Source organism: Microtus oregoni, unplaced genomic scaffold (genome assembly GCF_018167655.1).
Source record: "Microtus oregoni isolate MIOR12 unplaced genomic scaffold, Mior012 000074F_008, whole genome shotgun sequence".
NCBI lineage: Eukaryota > Metazoa > Chordata > Mammalia > Rodentia > Cricetidae > Microtus > Microtus oregoni.
Window position 1 is genome coordinate 220,236 of NW_024543995.1, and position 14,929 is coordinate 235,164.

The 14,929-nt window shown below is 40.3% G+C and overlaps 1 protein-coding gene across 4 annotated transcripts in view; it reads left to right on the forward strand.

Moving 5' to 3' along the window:
• LOC121441281 (acyl-coenzyme A thioesterase 9, mitochondrial) overlaps positions 1–14,929 on the forward strand; it is a 42,126-nt gene that overhangs the window by 12,849 nt on the left and 14,348 nt on the right. For all 4 annotated transcript variants that reach the window (XM_041642421.1, XM_041642422.1, XM_041642423.1 and 1 more), the window contains 2 exons: positions 3,812–3,895; positions 4,236–4,339. In XM_041642421.1, coding sequence (XP_041498355.1) covers positions 3,812–3,895; positions 4,236–4,339 — 188 coding nt within the window. The remainder of the gene's footprint in view (positions 1–3,811; positions 3,896–4,235; positions 4,340–14,929) is intronic.

Sequence of the window (14,929 nt, forward strand, 5' to 3'; positions counted from 1 at the left end):
TGCCAGACTTTCAGTTATTATTATTATCTTTTTCCTCTTCATAATGTTTCAGTACTGGAAATTGAGCTGAGGGCCTTGAACATGGCAGATAGGTGTTCCACCACTGACCTACATTCTTAGTCCCACTAGTTACTGTTAAATTTTCAAACATCATCTTGCTGTATAGGATGGCCTAGAACTTGCTATGTAGCCCAGGCTGGCCTCGCTTTATAAAACTGAGCCATCTCCATGGCTCCCTGGATTTAAAAAATGTGTCCTCCATCATTCTATGAGCACTTTTAACTTTCTGACCAGTAAGATATTCTAGATTCATCTTAGCCTTTCTCTGGCCCAGGCAGCCAGTTAGCCAAGTCTCGGAGGGATTGTAGTTCTTTTTACTGGAGAATGGCATTTAGAAGCCAAAGTCTATATGCTGGGAGTAGTTGTGGCTACTGGTTGTCACGATCCTGGATATGTATGTCCATGTATCCATTTACATTTGTTTACTTATTGATCTATGTATATGAAGACTATGCTTTTAAACTGGTACCTTCAACTTTTGTTTAGCAGTCTATGGTTTGCATTTCAATATTTATAATTCCCTTTTCCAGTTAGCCCCATTGTCTTTAATATATTTACTAATGTGACCAGCTTCCTGCCTGTAACCCATTTACCAGGGCCACTACCCAAATCCTCATTGTCACATCCCTTGTACTCTGGCACCCTAAAAAATAGGTCCCTCTTCATTGTTTTAGGTCTGCAACACACTTACCATACTTTTGTCACCTCCCCTCGACAAGAATACCCTGCTCATTCCACTCATTCCTCCATGTTGCCCTTCTCACTCCCTCCTAATGTCTTTTAGATTGAACTGTTGGGAAGGGACTTAAAGACTCTCAAGTCGCTTACAAACAGAAGCCCACTTACATATAGCTGCCCTTCTTCTCTACATTAGTTAGAAATTCTTAGTGGTCTTTAAAAATTATACACATTTATATTTGCATATCTTACTTTGGTTTTCTTAGCTGTCCTTATATACACAAACACCTTTGCCATTGCCCTTAGTTTTCTTTTTTAAATTTTTAAATTTATTTGTGTGTGCGTGAATAGGACAGCTTATGGGAGTTGTTTCTACCTTTCTACCATGCAGATTTTGGGGATTGACCTGAGGTTGTTCGGCTTAGCAGCAAGTACCTTTAGTGGCTGAGCTCTCTTGTTGACCCTACCCTTGTATTCTCTCTCGTGACCTCTTGTTGATGGCCAATCCCTTCCACCTATTCTCTTAATATTTTTAATTCCTTCTTTAGGGAACTTGCCATACCATTTAAGCCATTTTCTTTGTATCCCAAGCCATTTCCCAACTTTACTTTCCCCACATTTTATAAACACCAAGATTCTCCATCTCAAAATGAAAAGCAGATAAACCCCCTTCCCTTATAAACACTCTCAATTTTCCCCTTCCCTTCATTGCTGATTTCTGGAAAGAATTAGAAAAGTCCATTTGTTTCGCTGTTCCTTACCGTGAACTATTGATTACTTGCCTGGCTGCTATAGCCTGGTTTCACCTCTTCTGCGCCTTTGCCAGTGTTTTTGCCACACTCACCCTTGTCTCCTTCACTGCACAGTCTACTAAGTTCTTCCCTCAGCTTCCCTGATCTCTCTTGTGATTTGTGATATTGTTCCCCTCATTCTTGGTCTCTGTTTCTTCTTGACTCTTTGGCATCTCTTTTCCAGTCCCCTTCATAGGTTCCTCTTTCTCTGTTGATCCATTAAATGTTGACTGTTCCAGAGTGTTTATCTTCTGTATTTTTGAAGGCTACCTTTGTACATTCTGTATAAATAATCTCATCTATTTTCAGCCCTTCAGTTGCTATGAATATGGTAAATACCTGTAAAACTACATTTCTTGGGCTCCTCTGAGTTCCAGGTTGTCTTCCTGTCTACTGGATATCTTCCCTTTAATGTACTTTTTAGACTTCTCAAATTCAAAATCTTCAGCTGGGAGGTATAGCTCAGTGGCAGAGTGCTAGCTAAGCATGGTGGGAGTCAATTCCTAGCTCTGAATAAACAAGCAAACAACATTTCAATACAATTGGCCCATTGTGTTCCATCTAATGGAACACTCATCTAAGCTAGAAACTTGCATTTAGTCAAGTCTTGTCAGATCTACTTTTTTCTTATTTCTTGAAATTTTTTTTTTTATTTCCTATTCTACTCCTATGACACAGGTCACATGCAAGATTTCTGGGAACCGGACAGGCTTTTAAGTGGGGTTTCTTGCCTGTAACATTGCATGCCCCAGTGTATCCTTTAAAAGATGTGTGGATGGAAGAATTAACTGTCATTCAGCAAGTATTTATTCAGCAGACTTTGACCTGAGGATGAATGGGACACATTTGAGTACATCTTGGTGGGAAAGCAGGGACATCAACCAATGTGTAACTGCAGTACAAATTTAAATGACTTCATATTCATAAGGCACATGGATCCATACTTGGGAAATATATAATGTATGTTAAGATACAGAAGGTGTACACAGGATTCTAGGGCAGTGTGGGAGTCAGGAGTGTGGTTGGGAAAGAGGGATAACTAAGGAAAACAGCTTCGTGACTGCGGAAGAATCAGGAGGAAAGCATGTAGCTGAGGCCTTGTGCTTAGTTCCTCTCTTCTGGGGATGTTTGCTTGATACTGTCAGCTTGTCCTAGGTCTTGCTCTCATTTAGCACTGTTTCCTCAGGGTGGTGACAAGCTACTTGGCAGCTCTGAGCTTTGGAATTTTGTAAGTGAGGGAATAGTCCGATTAAAGGATCTCCAGATTGATTCAGTTTATAAGTCTTTGCTGCCAGATATAGTAGAGTGGTTTGTAATCCCTAGCACCTAAAAGACTTGAAGCAGGGGCTGGAGAGATGGCTCCGTAGTTAAGAGCACTAGCTGCTCTTACAGAGAAGCCAGGTTTCATTTCCAACAGCTACATGGCAGGTCACACTCTCTCTATGTAACTCTAGTTCCAGGGAATCCAGTGCTCTATTTGGACCTTGTGCTGGCTAGTTTTATGTCACTCTGACACAAACTAGATTCATCAGAGAGGAGGGAGCCTCAATTGAGAAAATGCTTCCATAAGATATTGCTGTAAGCAAGCCTATGGGGAGGTTGTAGTTAGTGATTGGTGAGGGAGGGCCCAGTTTATTGTGGGTGGTGCCACTCCTGGGCTGGTTGTCTTGAGTTCTTTAGAAAAGCACTCTGAGCAAGCCATGAAGAACAAGCCAGTAAGTAGCACTCCTCTGTGGCCTTTGCATCAGCTCCTGCCTTCAGGTTCCTGCTCTGTTTGAATTCTTGTCCTGACTTCCTTCAGTGATTAACAGTAATTGGAAGCATTAGGCAAATATGCCCTTTCCTCCCAAAGTTACTTTTAGCCATGGTGTTTTATCACAGCAATAGTAACACCAACTAGGACAGACCTCTACAGGTTCCTGCACAAATGCAACACTAATACATATATGCAAACACACACACATAAAAAGAGGGAAAAATGTCTTTCTAAGCCTGGAGGTTCACATCTGCAGTTCTTGTATGTAGGAGAATAAGGTAGAATAATCACCACATGTTTGGGACCAGCCTGGGATGTATAGTGAGTTCCCAATCAGCCTGGGCAACAGAGTGAGACCTTGTCTCAGTAAACTAAAAGAAAAGAGTCTTTAGTTCTAGAGTAAGATCATTACTTGAGTAGTACTGGATTTTATTGAAAATAAGACCTTTTGTGAATTTAAGGGAGAGAATTGTAAATGGAAGAAATAATTTTGCTTTTCTATTATACTCGTCTGGTTTTCCTACAGTTCTTGTTTGCTACATGCACAACAGAAATCATTCCGCTATGATGTCTCCTTTATCAATAGTGACAGCCCTAGTGGACAAGATTGGTAAGCAAGATCAGCTTCTATGCATACTTATAATTTTCAGTAATTATGAAGTATTATTGGGATTGGGGGGAAATGGTTTCTTTTAAAGGGGATTTTAATGTATATATGAAACTATCTAGAATATAACATGATATTTATATAATTAAGTGGAAGAGTTTAATTACGGTTTTTATAGTCCTTGTATGGTCTCAGATTTTTAGATTTATTTTGTATGTCAAAAATTATTGTAGTTTTGAAGATAAATATAATACAACTTGTCAGCTTTTCAGATGTTATTGTTCACTTATAGTACTGACTTTTCTTATATAGTTTGGGTGGCTCTTAACTTTCTATTTTGCAGATATGTGTAAACAGAGCTTAAGTCCTGAACAGGACATTAAGTTCACTGGCCATGTTAGCTGGGTTGGAAAGACATCCATGGAAGTGAAGATGAAAATGTTCCAGGTATGTATGTGCATGAAGAGCCCTCACTGTTGAAATATAATCAGCTAACTCACTTGAAGAAAAGCTGTGTATGTTCATGGATAAGTATGCAACCCTTAGCTTCAAAAATAATTAACAGTTCAAAGGAGGGATAGTATCTTCCTTTTGCTACTTGCATTTAATATATATTATTTTGTAAGCATATACAGCTGTACATTAAGGTACTTGTTTCTGATTTTGCCCTGGAGGGTTTCACAAAAGTCTGAGTTGAACTAGATGTGAATTGGACTGACTACTGTATTACTTTTGGGGGGCTGCTGTACCATAAAGTCCCACAAACTGGTGGCTTAAAAATATCAGCAATTTATTGTTTGAATTTGGAGGCTTTGATTCCCAAATCAAGCTGTCAGCAGGGTCATATTTTGTCTTAAACCTGCAGGAGATTATCTTTGCTTACCTCTTCTTCGTAGCAGGAGGCGTTTCTGCTTTTGTCATTGTATCTTAGTTACTGCAGTGCAACACCACGACCAAAAAGTAAGTCATGGAGGAAAGGGTATATCTGGCTTACAAATCTATATTGCTGTTCATCAATGAAAGCAGTCAGGACAGGAACTCAAACAGGGCTGGAACCTGGAGGCAGGAGCTGATACAGAGGCCATGGAAGAATGCTACTTCTTGGTTTGTTTCCCCGGCTTTCTCAGCCTGCTTTCTTATAGCACCCAGGACCTCCAGTCCAGGGATGGCATCATCCACAGTGGGCAAGGCCCCACCCTATTGATCACTAATTGAGGAAATGCCTTACAACTGGATCTCATGGAGGCATTTTCTCAACAGAGGCTTCTCTCTGATGACTCTAGCTTGTGTCAAATTGACATGCAAAACCAGCCAGTACACACTGTGTGGTTTTTGTCTGTCTATATTTCCATGTCTTTTCTCTAATATCTTAATCATATTGGATTGAAGGCCCACTCTGCTCCAATCTGAACTCATTGTTTTTGTTCTGTTTTTGAGATTGGGTTTCATATAACCCAGGCTGGCCTTGAATTGGTCCTCAAGAGTGCGTGAGTGAGTATCCGATGGAGGACTAGTTGGTGGTGGCTTTGTCATCAGCACAACTGATGAGGCAACCTTACAGAAGCAGTGGGAGGCTTTACTGTTGTTCTGGGGTTTTAGTTTTCTGAGACAAGTTTATGTCCTGTAGTCTACACTAGCTTCAAATTCCTGATCCTCCTGCCTCCACCTCTCATAGGCATGTGTCTCATGCCTGGCTTTATTTATTTACTTACTTATTTATTTATTGTTTTGAGACACAGCCTCACTCTGTAGCACAGGTTGTCCTGGAACTCATAGCAATCCTCCTGCCTCAGCCTAGCAAATGCTAGGGTTACATGCATGAGTTGCTATTCCTGGTTTTCATTTTATCTAATTATGCCTGTAATGTCCCCATTTTCAAATTATTCCCACCTATAGATCTGGAGGTTACGCCTTCATCATACCTTTGGGGGATGAAAGACACACTTCAATTCTTTTCTTTGTGTGGTACTGGGGACCAAACTCATATCCTTTCATGTTCTAGGCAAGTGCTTTACACCTGAGTTACATACCTAGACCTCAATTGTTAATAGTCATTTGGGTGCAGTTAAAAGAGCTCCTCTTATGAACAGAATTCAGAGAATAGTCAGTGCAGAGACCGAATAACTTAGAGTATGCCCAGCATTCCACTGTAGACAACATAAGCATTGATTTACTGTGGTAATCAGTGGACTTATTCAGATGCATTATTTTTCTGCTATAGAATTCTAAAGCATTTTTACCTCGTGGTAAAAATCAACTTTCAGATTTGAGAAAAGTATGAAGCTTGCAATGTATAGTAATTGTCCAGAAATTGAAAATTTATTCTTTGATAATTTTAAGCATGCATATAAGGCATTTTAGCATATGTACCCCATTACCCTCCTTTTGGTCCCCTTTAAGTCCCACTGAACCACTTCTTCCCTTCTTTACAACTAGGACCCTTAATACTTTTATGTCATTTTTTGTGACCCACGACGTTTAATTAAGGTTGCTTGCTTGAGCATGGGTAGGGGATTATTTACTGAAATAGTGGCCACACTACTGAAGAAAATGACTCCTTCCCCACATGGCTGATAGGGGAGAGGTGGGGCCTCCCAAGCCCCTCCTCTATCCCTGATGGAATGTTTAAGGGCCCAGTAGTCTTATGCAGGTAACCATAGCTGCTGTGACTTCATGAGTGCAGTGACCAGATATTGAATAGGACACATCATTGTACAAAACTTTTCCACATCCTCTGAGTCTTAACAGTTTTTCTGCCCCCTCTCATGGGGTATTCTTTAAGATTTAGAGGGGATGATATAGATATCTCTATATAGGGCTGCATATTCAACAACCACTTAGTCCTCAGCACATTTGAGGAGTTAGACATGTCAGCATTAATTACCAGTAATTTTTTTAAAAATTAAATACTGTATCAAAGTGATTAGATTGTACTTCAATATTTATGTAATTGGCAGTAATGCTGGTTTTATTGTCCTTTTAAAAATTATAAAACAAAAAATGTGGTGCATGCCTTAAATTCCAGCACTCAGGAGGCAGAGGCAAGTGGATCTCTGTGAGTTCAAGGCCAGCATGGTTTACAAAGAGTTCCAGGACAGGCTCCAAAGCTACAGAGAAACCTTATCTTGAAAAACCAAAATAATGATAATAATAATAATGATAAAGCAGTACACTTATAAAGTTGCTATGAATGCTTCTATGATTTGTGGACACTTAACCAAACTTCTTGGTTAATTTTTGTCCTACTCAGTGCTATACACTGTAGGTTTCCTGACCTAGGGCCTGCATTCCGGGGAATCACAGCTATTTGACTCTCCTATAAATAAATTAGAAAAACGATACAGGAGAGGGGAGTAGAGGGGAGAGAGAATATGAAAAGTTGTGTCATATGCCTCTCTCTCTAGCCTGTCCTTTCTCTCTGGGTTTACCAGGTAAAATTTCCAAAGCTAATCTTAGATCATGTCATTCCACTTTATAAAAACCTTCAGTGACCATTGGGCTGGAATGCATATTCCTTTGATTAGATAGTGCCCAAGGTACTCTATAAGCTAGATGCAATCTACTTTGCCAACTTTATTCCTTTTATCATTTATGTGTTTTCTTTTTTGTTCTTTCAATGCCAAGTTTTGAATCCAGGGCCTTGTGTATAATAGGCAAATGCTGCACCACTGAGCCACTTCCCAGCCCTGTGTACCTTCTTGGTGCTCATTGCTGGTTATTCAGTAGTCTGCGAGTATGGAGTTACATATCTTGGCATTCTTAGTGTGTGACACTAGCAAGTGTAAATTGTAGTAAAATACAATGTAATCATTTAGCAACCAAATGTCTGTTAATGCCTTTTTCTTTACCTGAAATGCGTTGTACTCTGATTCTGTGCATTCCCACTGTGCTTTAGGGTCACATCTTGCTCAGCCCCTTCTTTGACTCTTCCAGCTTGGAGCATTTGTTCAGTCTTCAAGCCCTAGTCTGTCTCTCCTTCCTGACACCTGCTACTCTCTGTCCTACAATTATAATTATTGAACAGCTCTTCTGGTCTGGGTATATGACAATAAGCAAGACACAGAAAGTTCCTTTCTCTTAGAGAGTATATTTTACAAAAGCCCATTCATGTAATGCCCCATTCATTCATTTTTGAAACATTAACTGTATATGTATCTGCCAGTATTTGTGCTTAGTGGTGGCAGTGGAAATATGAAGAAAATGGTGTCAGTCTACATGAACCTCACTTACTATGTCATAGGGAATCAGCCACATAAATATATGATTGCAACATATTTTGCAGTATTTCTCAGAACAGGTATTTTGGCATTTTATCCAGGAAATTTCTTAGTTCTGAAGACCTACCAGTGCATTGTGAGATGTTCAACTCCCTAATTCCTTTCTGCATCATTTTCTTGTGGCTATTACAAAATACCTATCTGATGGTTTGACTGAGAAATATCTCCCACAGTTTCAAGCATTTTAATACTCAGTTCCCAGTTTTGTGGTGCTGTTTGGTTAGGTTTAAACGATGTGGCCTGGGCTGGAGAGATGGCTCAGAGGTTAAGAGCATTGCCTACTCTTCCAAAGGTCCTGAGTTCAATTCCCAGCAACCACATGGTGGCTCACAACCATCCGTAATGGGGTCTGGTGCCCTCTTCTGGCCTGCAGGCATAAACGATGTGGCCTTGCGGGAGGATGTCACTGGGGGTAGGTATTGAGAGATATAAAGACTCATACCATTTTTAGTTTGGTCTCTGTTTCCTGCTTGTGGTTTGAACAGTGAGCCCTCAACTCGCTGTTCCAGCCACCATGCTTGCTGCCATGCTTTCCCTCCATTATGTACTCTTACTCTTATCCCTTTGGATCCATTACCCAAATAACCCTTTCTGTAGCTTGCTTTGGTCCTGATTTTTTTTTTATTCCAGCAGTAGAAAACTAACTAATACACTGACAAAAGCAACTTAAAGTAAAAGAGAGAGGATGGATTTTGGATCCATTTCAGAGGCATTTCGGTCCATCATGCAGGTTAGGATGGTAGCATTTTTGTCAGTGAGAATGTGATTGGGGCTTCTCATATCATGGCAGCAGACAAATCAGAGAGCACAGTCCAGAAGCAGAAGTGAGGATAACCTTCAGAGTCCACTCTAGTGAAATAGTTCTGCCATCTAGAGTCCAAACCCCTACAGTTCCACAACATCCCAAAACAGTGCCACCAGCTGGAAATCACGTGTTAAAAGACTGGCGTCCTAATTAAAGGAGCACATTTCACATTCAAACTGTATCCTTTCGCCTGTGATCCCCACACCCTCATAAGCTGTCTCGTAAAGCAAAATGCAATTAGTCTAACTTTAGAGTCCCCTGAACAGTTTCAACTCTGTTCTAAAGTTCCATGTCTCAGGGGTTAGAGAGATGCTCAGCTGTTAAGAGTGATTACTACTACAAAGGACTGGAGTTTGAGTTCCTGAACCTACTCTGGCTATCTCACAATAGAAGATCTGATGCCTTTGGACTCTGCTGGCATCAGCAGTCATGTGTACACCTCTCTCTCTCTCTCTCTCTTTCACACACACACACACACACACACACACACACACACACACACACACAGGGGGGGGGGGCAGGCCTCTGGTAGACACACATGGACACACACACACAATTAAATCCTTTTTTAAAAATTCGAAGTTTTTATTGAAACTCAGGGCAAACATTTATCTGTGTGCATTTGTAAAATCAAAAAGCAACAATACTTCTATTATAAACGGTACATGCTAAGAATTCCCATTTCAAATTTCAAAAGAGAAGAACAAGAAGGTAACAAGACTGAAACGCAGCAGACCAACCATTAAACTCTGTAGCTTCATTGTACACATTATATCTGTATCAATGTATTTTGATCATTTTCACCTGTTTCCTGGCTTTTACTTCTTGAATCCTTTTTTTTTTAAACAAGTTCCCATCCTTTATGATCCAGTGTTTAATCAGAGTTGCTTGCATGAGCATACATGGGACGTTATTTACTGGAGCATAGGCAGCATTACTAGTGAATATACCCCTGGAAATAATGGTTCCTCCCCTGGCCAGTGGCTATTAACTGCTGTTAACTCCTACCTATCAATGATTGCCAGTGTTGATAGTCAGTGGTTACAGGTAACCACAGCTGTTGTGAGTTAACAGATGCAGCAGCTCTGACATGTCATTTCACAGCATTTCTCCCTGTCCTTTGGCTCTTACATTCTTTTTGCCCTTTCTTATGCTGTGTTCCTTGGGCTGGGTGATGGACAGATACCCTGAATAGGGCTGGACCTCATTAATTTTTGTTGTTGTTTTGCTTTTTTGAGACAATATCTGTGTCTCCTTGGTTGTCCTGGAATTCCCTATGTAGACTAGGCTGGCCCTGAACTCAGGGACCCATCTCCCTCTGCCTCCTGAGTGCTGGGATTAAAGGTGTGTGCCATTGTACCTGTCTTTATCTCATTACTATTAAATTGAGGCTCATTCAAATGCCAGGACACACACACACACACACACACACACACACACACACCCCAGAGCCGGATCCTTCTTTGCCAGAATGGAACATGAATGGCCTCTAGTCCATTCCAGTAGGTTCATTAAACTATCCCGATGCTCTAAACTTTCTCGGTTCTTTCTGTAAACTGTTTCCAAAGGCCCAAGAACAACATGGTCTGGCTTGTCACAACCGTCTTTCTTCTTGATTCCAGATTTTTTTGTATTAGTTAATTTATATTTTTATTTTTTAGAATTTTTGTTTGATTTTTTGTACATGAATGCTTATAATTTTTGCCTTAGAGCATATATATACACCATGCGCATGCCTGTTGACTCTCATGGAACTGATGGTTTTGAGCCACCATATGGCTGTCAGAGCAGCAAGTGACCCTTAACCATGGCACCATCTCTCCAGCCCCAGTTACTTTTCTTGTTGCTGCGACAAAATACATAACAGCATCAATCTAGTGGAAGAAGGACTTATTTTCATTACTGGAGAACTGGAAAATCACTTCTCTTTGCATAAGGTAGCCTAAAAAAAATCCCAGGTCATTGAGACTAGAATGAAGGTTTAGGAATCTTCGTAAAGCCAGAGTTTCAGACAGGGCAGGGCAATCAGGAAATAGAGAACCAGTTGCATCAGCCCACCTCAACGTTGACACATTTAGATAAAAGAATATAATGTCTTTAAGAATTTTGATGGCAGTTAATAAAAAGATTTACCTAATGGAGCACAGGTAATGACGAACACAATTAATTCCTAATAATAATAATAGCTCCAAAAGTAGGAACTATGAAACCCAGGTCCTCAGATCATCTTAACTGGTCCCCTGTAGTCCATTTTGAAGAGAAATACAAGCCCTCCATTGGTTGTTCAACTGTTTTAGTAGGGTCCCTGTGTCTCACCTTAAACCCTTACTGGAAAATTGGACTTTCATCTTCACAGGTGAACCCTGTCAGTAATTCTTTGGAGGTGGCAGCTGTTATAGTATACCCTATTAAATGGGCTGAAGTCTGTCTCCTAGGTGGCTTTCTTTTTTAAGTGTTTAGGAGCAAACTTGGTCCAAGTAACAATCTTGTTTGGGATCTTGTAGAACCTTTTAAATAAATATATGACCATAAAATTATATTTATTGTTTCACAGTTTCATAAACAATCATATAATTCAAACATATTCACCCCAACCATTTTCCTCTCCTTTCCCTCCTTTCTTCTTCTCAAGTCATCCTCCTCCTTTCATGTGAGTTTTGCATGACCCACCGGGTGTAATTAGGTTTGCATGTATAAACACGGGGGAGGGTTATTTACTGGAACATGGACAGCTTAGCCAGTGGCTATGACATGGAAAAATGTGACTGCACCTTCTACAGCAATCATTAACTGCCAGTAGCCGCTCCTGGAGAGGTGGGCCTCCTAAGACCCTCCCCTGTTCATGGTGGAATTTTGATGGGTACAGTCTTGTGTTTTTCACCGGCTCTTCTGTAGTATGAGGAACGAACGGCAGGTCGCTTCCCGCCACCCGGCTAGCTTTACCCAAAATAATTACAAGGAAACTGTATTCTTTTAAACGCTGCTTGGCCCATTAGTTTTAACCTCTTATTGGCTAGCTCTTACATATTGATCTAACCCTTTTCTAATATTCTGTGTAGCACCACGAGCTGGCTTACCAGGGAAGATCTTAACCTGCGTCTGTCTGGAGTGGGAACATCAAGGCGACTGCGACTCAGCTTCTTTCTCCCAGCATTCTGTTCTGTTTACTCTGTTCATCTAAGCTGCTGTCCTATCAAAAGGGCCGAGGCAGTTTCTTTATTTAACCAATGAAATTAACACGAAACAGAAGACTCTCCCCCATCATTCTTCTTTGAGTTCATGGATACAGCAGCCATGCCGTGTTCAGAGGATAGAATTCCACAGTCTTCCTCCCCATCTTCTGGCTCTTAATTTTTTTCATCCTCTCTTCCATGATGTTCCCCTGAACCTTCGATAGGGTGATACAGATGTCCCATTTAGGACTGTCTCTAATTTTTTAATCAATTCATTAAATAGCTGAGGGTGTTGATGCCTGCCTGTGATTCCAGCACTTGGGAGGCCAAGGCATGAGGGTCATAAGTTCAAGATCATTGTTACCTACATAGCAAGTTCAGAAAGCCAACCTGGACTACATGAGACCCTGTCTCAAATACAGTTTGCTCAAAAGCATCCTCCTCAAGGTGGTAAGACTAATGAACCACTTTAATGAGCATTTGTTTACCTAGACTATACATATGTTGGCCTCAAGTAAAAAATGGAATTTTTAACTAATATAAGAGTTATCTAAACTTATCTGAGTAATTTTCTTTAGTTGTTTGAGGAGAAACCTGGAAAACACAAGCAGCTTTAATCCTGAAAGGGGATCAGTTACTAAAACTGAAGACTCTTCCCTTCAGAGGGAAGACATTTTTGTGTAAGTGGTTTCCTTGTTCAGAGAGACTTTACCTGCTGAGCTATCTTGCCAGCTCCATTTTCCGTCAAAATTTGTTTTTGTTTTCCTCCCACTGCCCCCTTCTGCATCATTGCTTTCTTTTGTTTTATTCCATCCTTAGTAGTGTCTTTTTCATTTCTTTGTTTATTTCTTTCTTTTTTTGTTTTTTTAAGACACGGTTTCTCTGTGTAGCCTTGGCTGTCCTAGAACTCATTCTGTAGACCAGGCTGGCCTTGAACTCACAGAAATCCCCTGCCTCTGCCTCCCAAGTACTGGGATTAAAACCATGCACCACCACTGCCCAACTTTCATTTTTTATGTCTCATGAGACATTTTTCATATCTCAGGCTTAGGTTGGTTAATGGATTCAATTAGCCTGGTAAGCCTCTAAGAGATCCTAGTAGCCTTTATGGAATCTCTTTTGTTTCTTTGAATGCAATGAGTTTTCTAACTCCCGTTTCTTTTTGGGTTCCGATGTAATCACATGATTATCTGAATAAAATGTCAGACTATCTTTTGTTTTTGTAAAATATAATTGTATCAGGCTAAATTTTGCTTTTAAATTTATGAGGCTGAGTTCTATACTTGAACTGGATGTTTTGGTTATGATCTGTAGACCTTCTGAAGATATATACAGGAAACAATTAAAACAGGCAAAGGATATTGTGCTGATAAGAAAGTTTTAGGATGTCAAACAACTTCTTAAGTGTTTCTCTACTGTTTGAGAGAGGCATTATGCATATTTGTTATAATTGTATAGCTTGGTACTCTTGTGGAATTCCTATCAGTGGGTACAGGAGCTGTCTCTGACTCTTTTGCCGGCTTTTGGGACCCTGCTCCTCATACTGGGTTGCTTTGTTCATCCTTAATACATGAGGAGCTGCTTAGTCTTACAGCAACTTGATATGCTATGTTTTGTTGATATTTATGGGAGACCTGCCCTTTCTTAAAGAGAAATGGAGGGGAAGTGGATTGGGGGATGGGAACAGACGGGGCAATGGGGGGACGTACTAGGAGGAGAGGAAGGAGGGGAAACTGCGGCTGGGATGTAAAATAAACGAATATGTGTATGATAAAAAGAAATAAATTACATTAAATAGGCAAAAAAGAGAAAGTTTTAGGATCAAGACAGGAGGGCCTGGAGCATACATTATGCACAGAAATAGTAGGATAGAGAATCTAGACTTTTTATGACTGATTAAAACACCACAGATTTGGTCAGAGACTATTAGAATGTGTTGTGTTTTTTTTTTTTGAACAGTGTGTTTAATGTTATCTATTTGACCATTTGAGTAGATCCTTATAACTAGCATAGAACTTAGAGCCTTGTCTATTTAGTTCAGTTTAATGTTAGCAATTCTTCCACCCTTTAGAGTTTCCCTGTCTAGTGTCTCTTCACTCTATAGGATATCTACTGATTAGTGCCTAACCTCTGGATCCCCTATAGCCTTTCTGATCAGGACTGGAGTTTTAGGGCCCTTTTAGAGGGCTTCTTTTTTCCATTGGGTCTTGGTTGACCTTGAAATGCACAGATCAAAATACCAGCTATCCTCTTAGTTTTTTTATATATATTTCACTTAATGTAATACATTCTAGTTCAGTATATTTTTCTGCAGATAACAACTACACACACACAAAGCTAAGAGGATGTATGTATGTATATGACAGGATGACAGTCACACAAGACTATAATCACACAAGGTAGCCTGAAACCCACCAGGCTAGCCTGTAGTAATAGGAGCGGCGGGCTACATTCCTGGCACCCGGCCGCCTGCACGGCTAGCTTTATACCTGAAATAATTACACGGAAACTCTGTTCTTTTAAACACTGCCTGGCCCATTAGTTCCAGCCTCTTATTGGCTAGCTCTTACATATTGATCTAACCCATTTCTAATATTCTGTGTAGCACCACGAGCTGGCTTACCAGGGAAGATCTTAACCAGCGTCTGTCTGGAGTGAGAGAATCATGGCGACTGCGACTCGGCTTCTTTCTCCCAGCATTCTGTTCTGTTTACTCCGCCTACCTAATTTTATGTCCTACCAGGCCAAGCAGTTTTCTTTATTAGTTAACCAATGAAAGCAA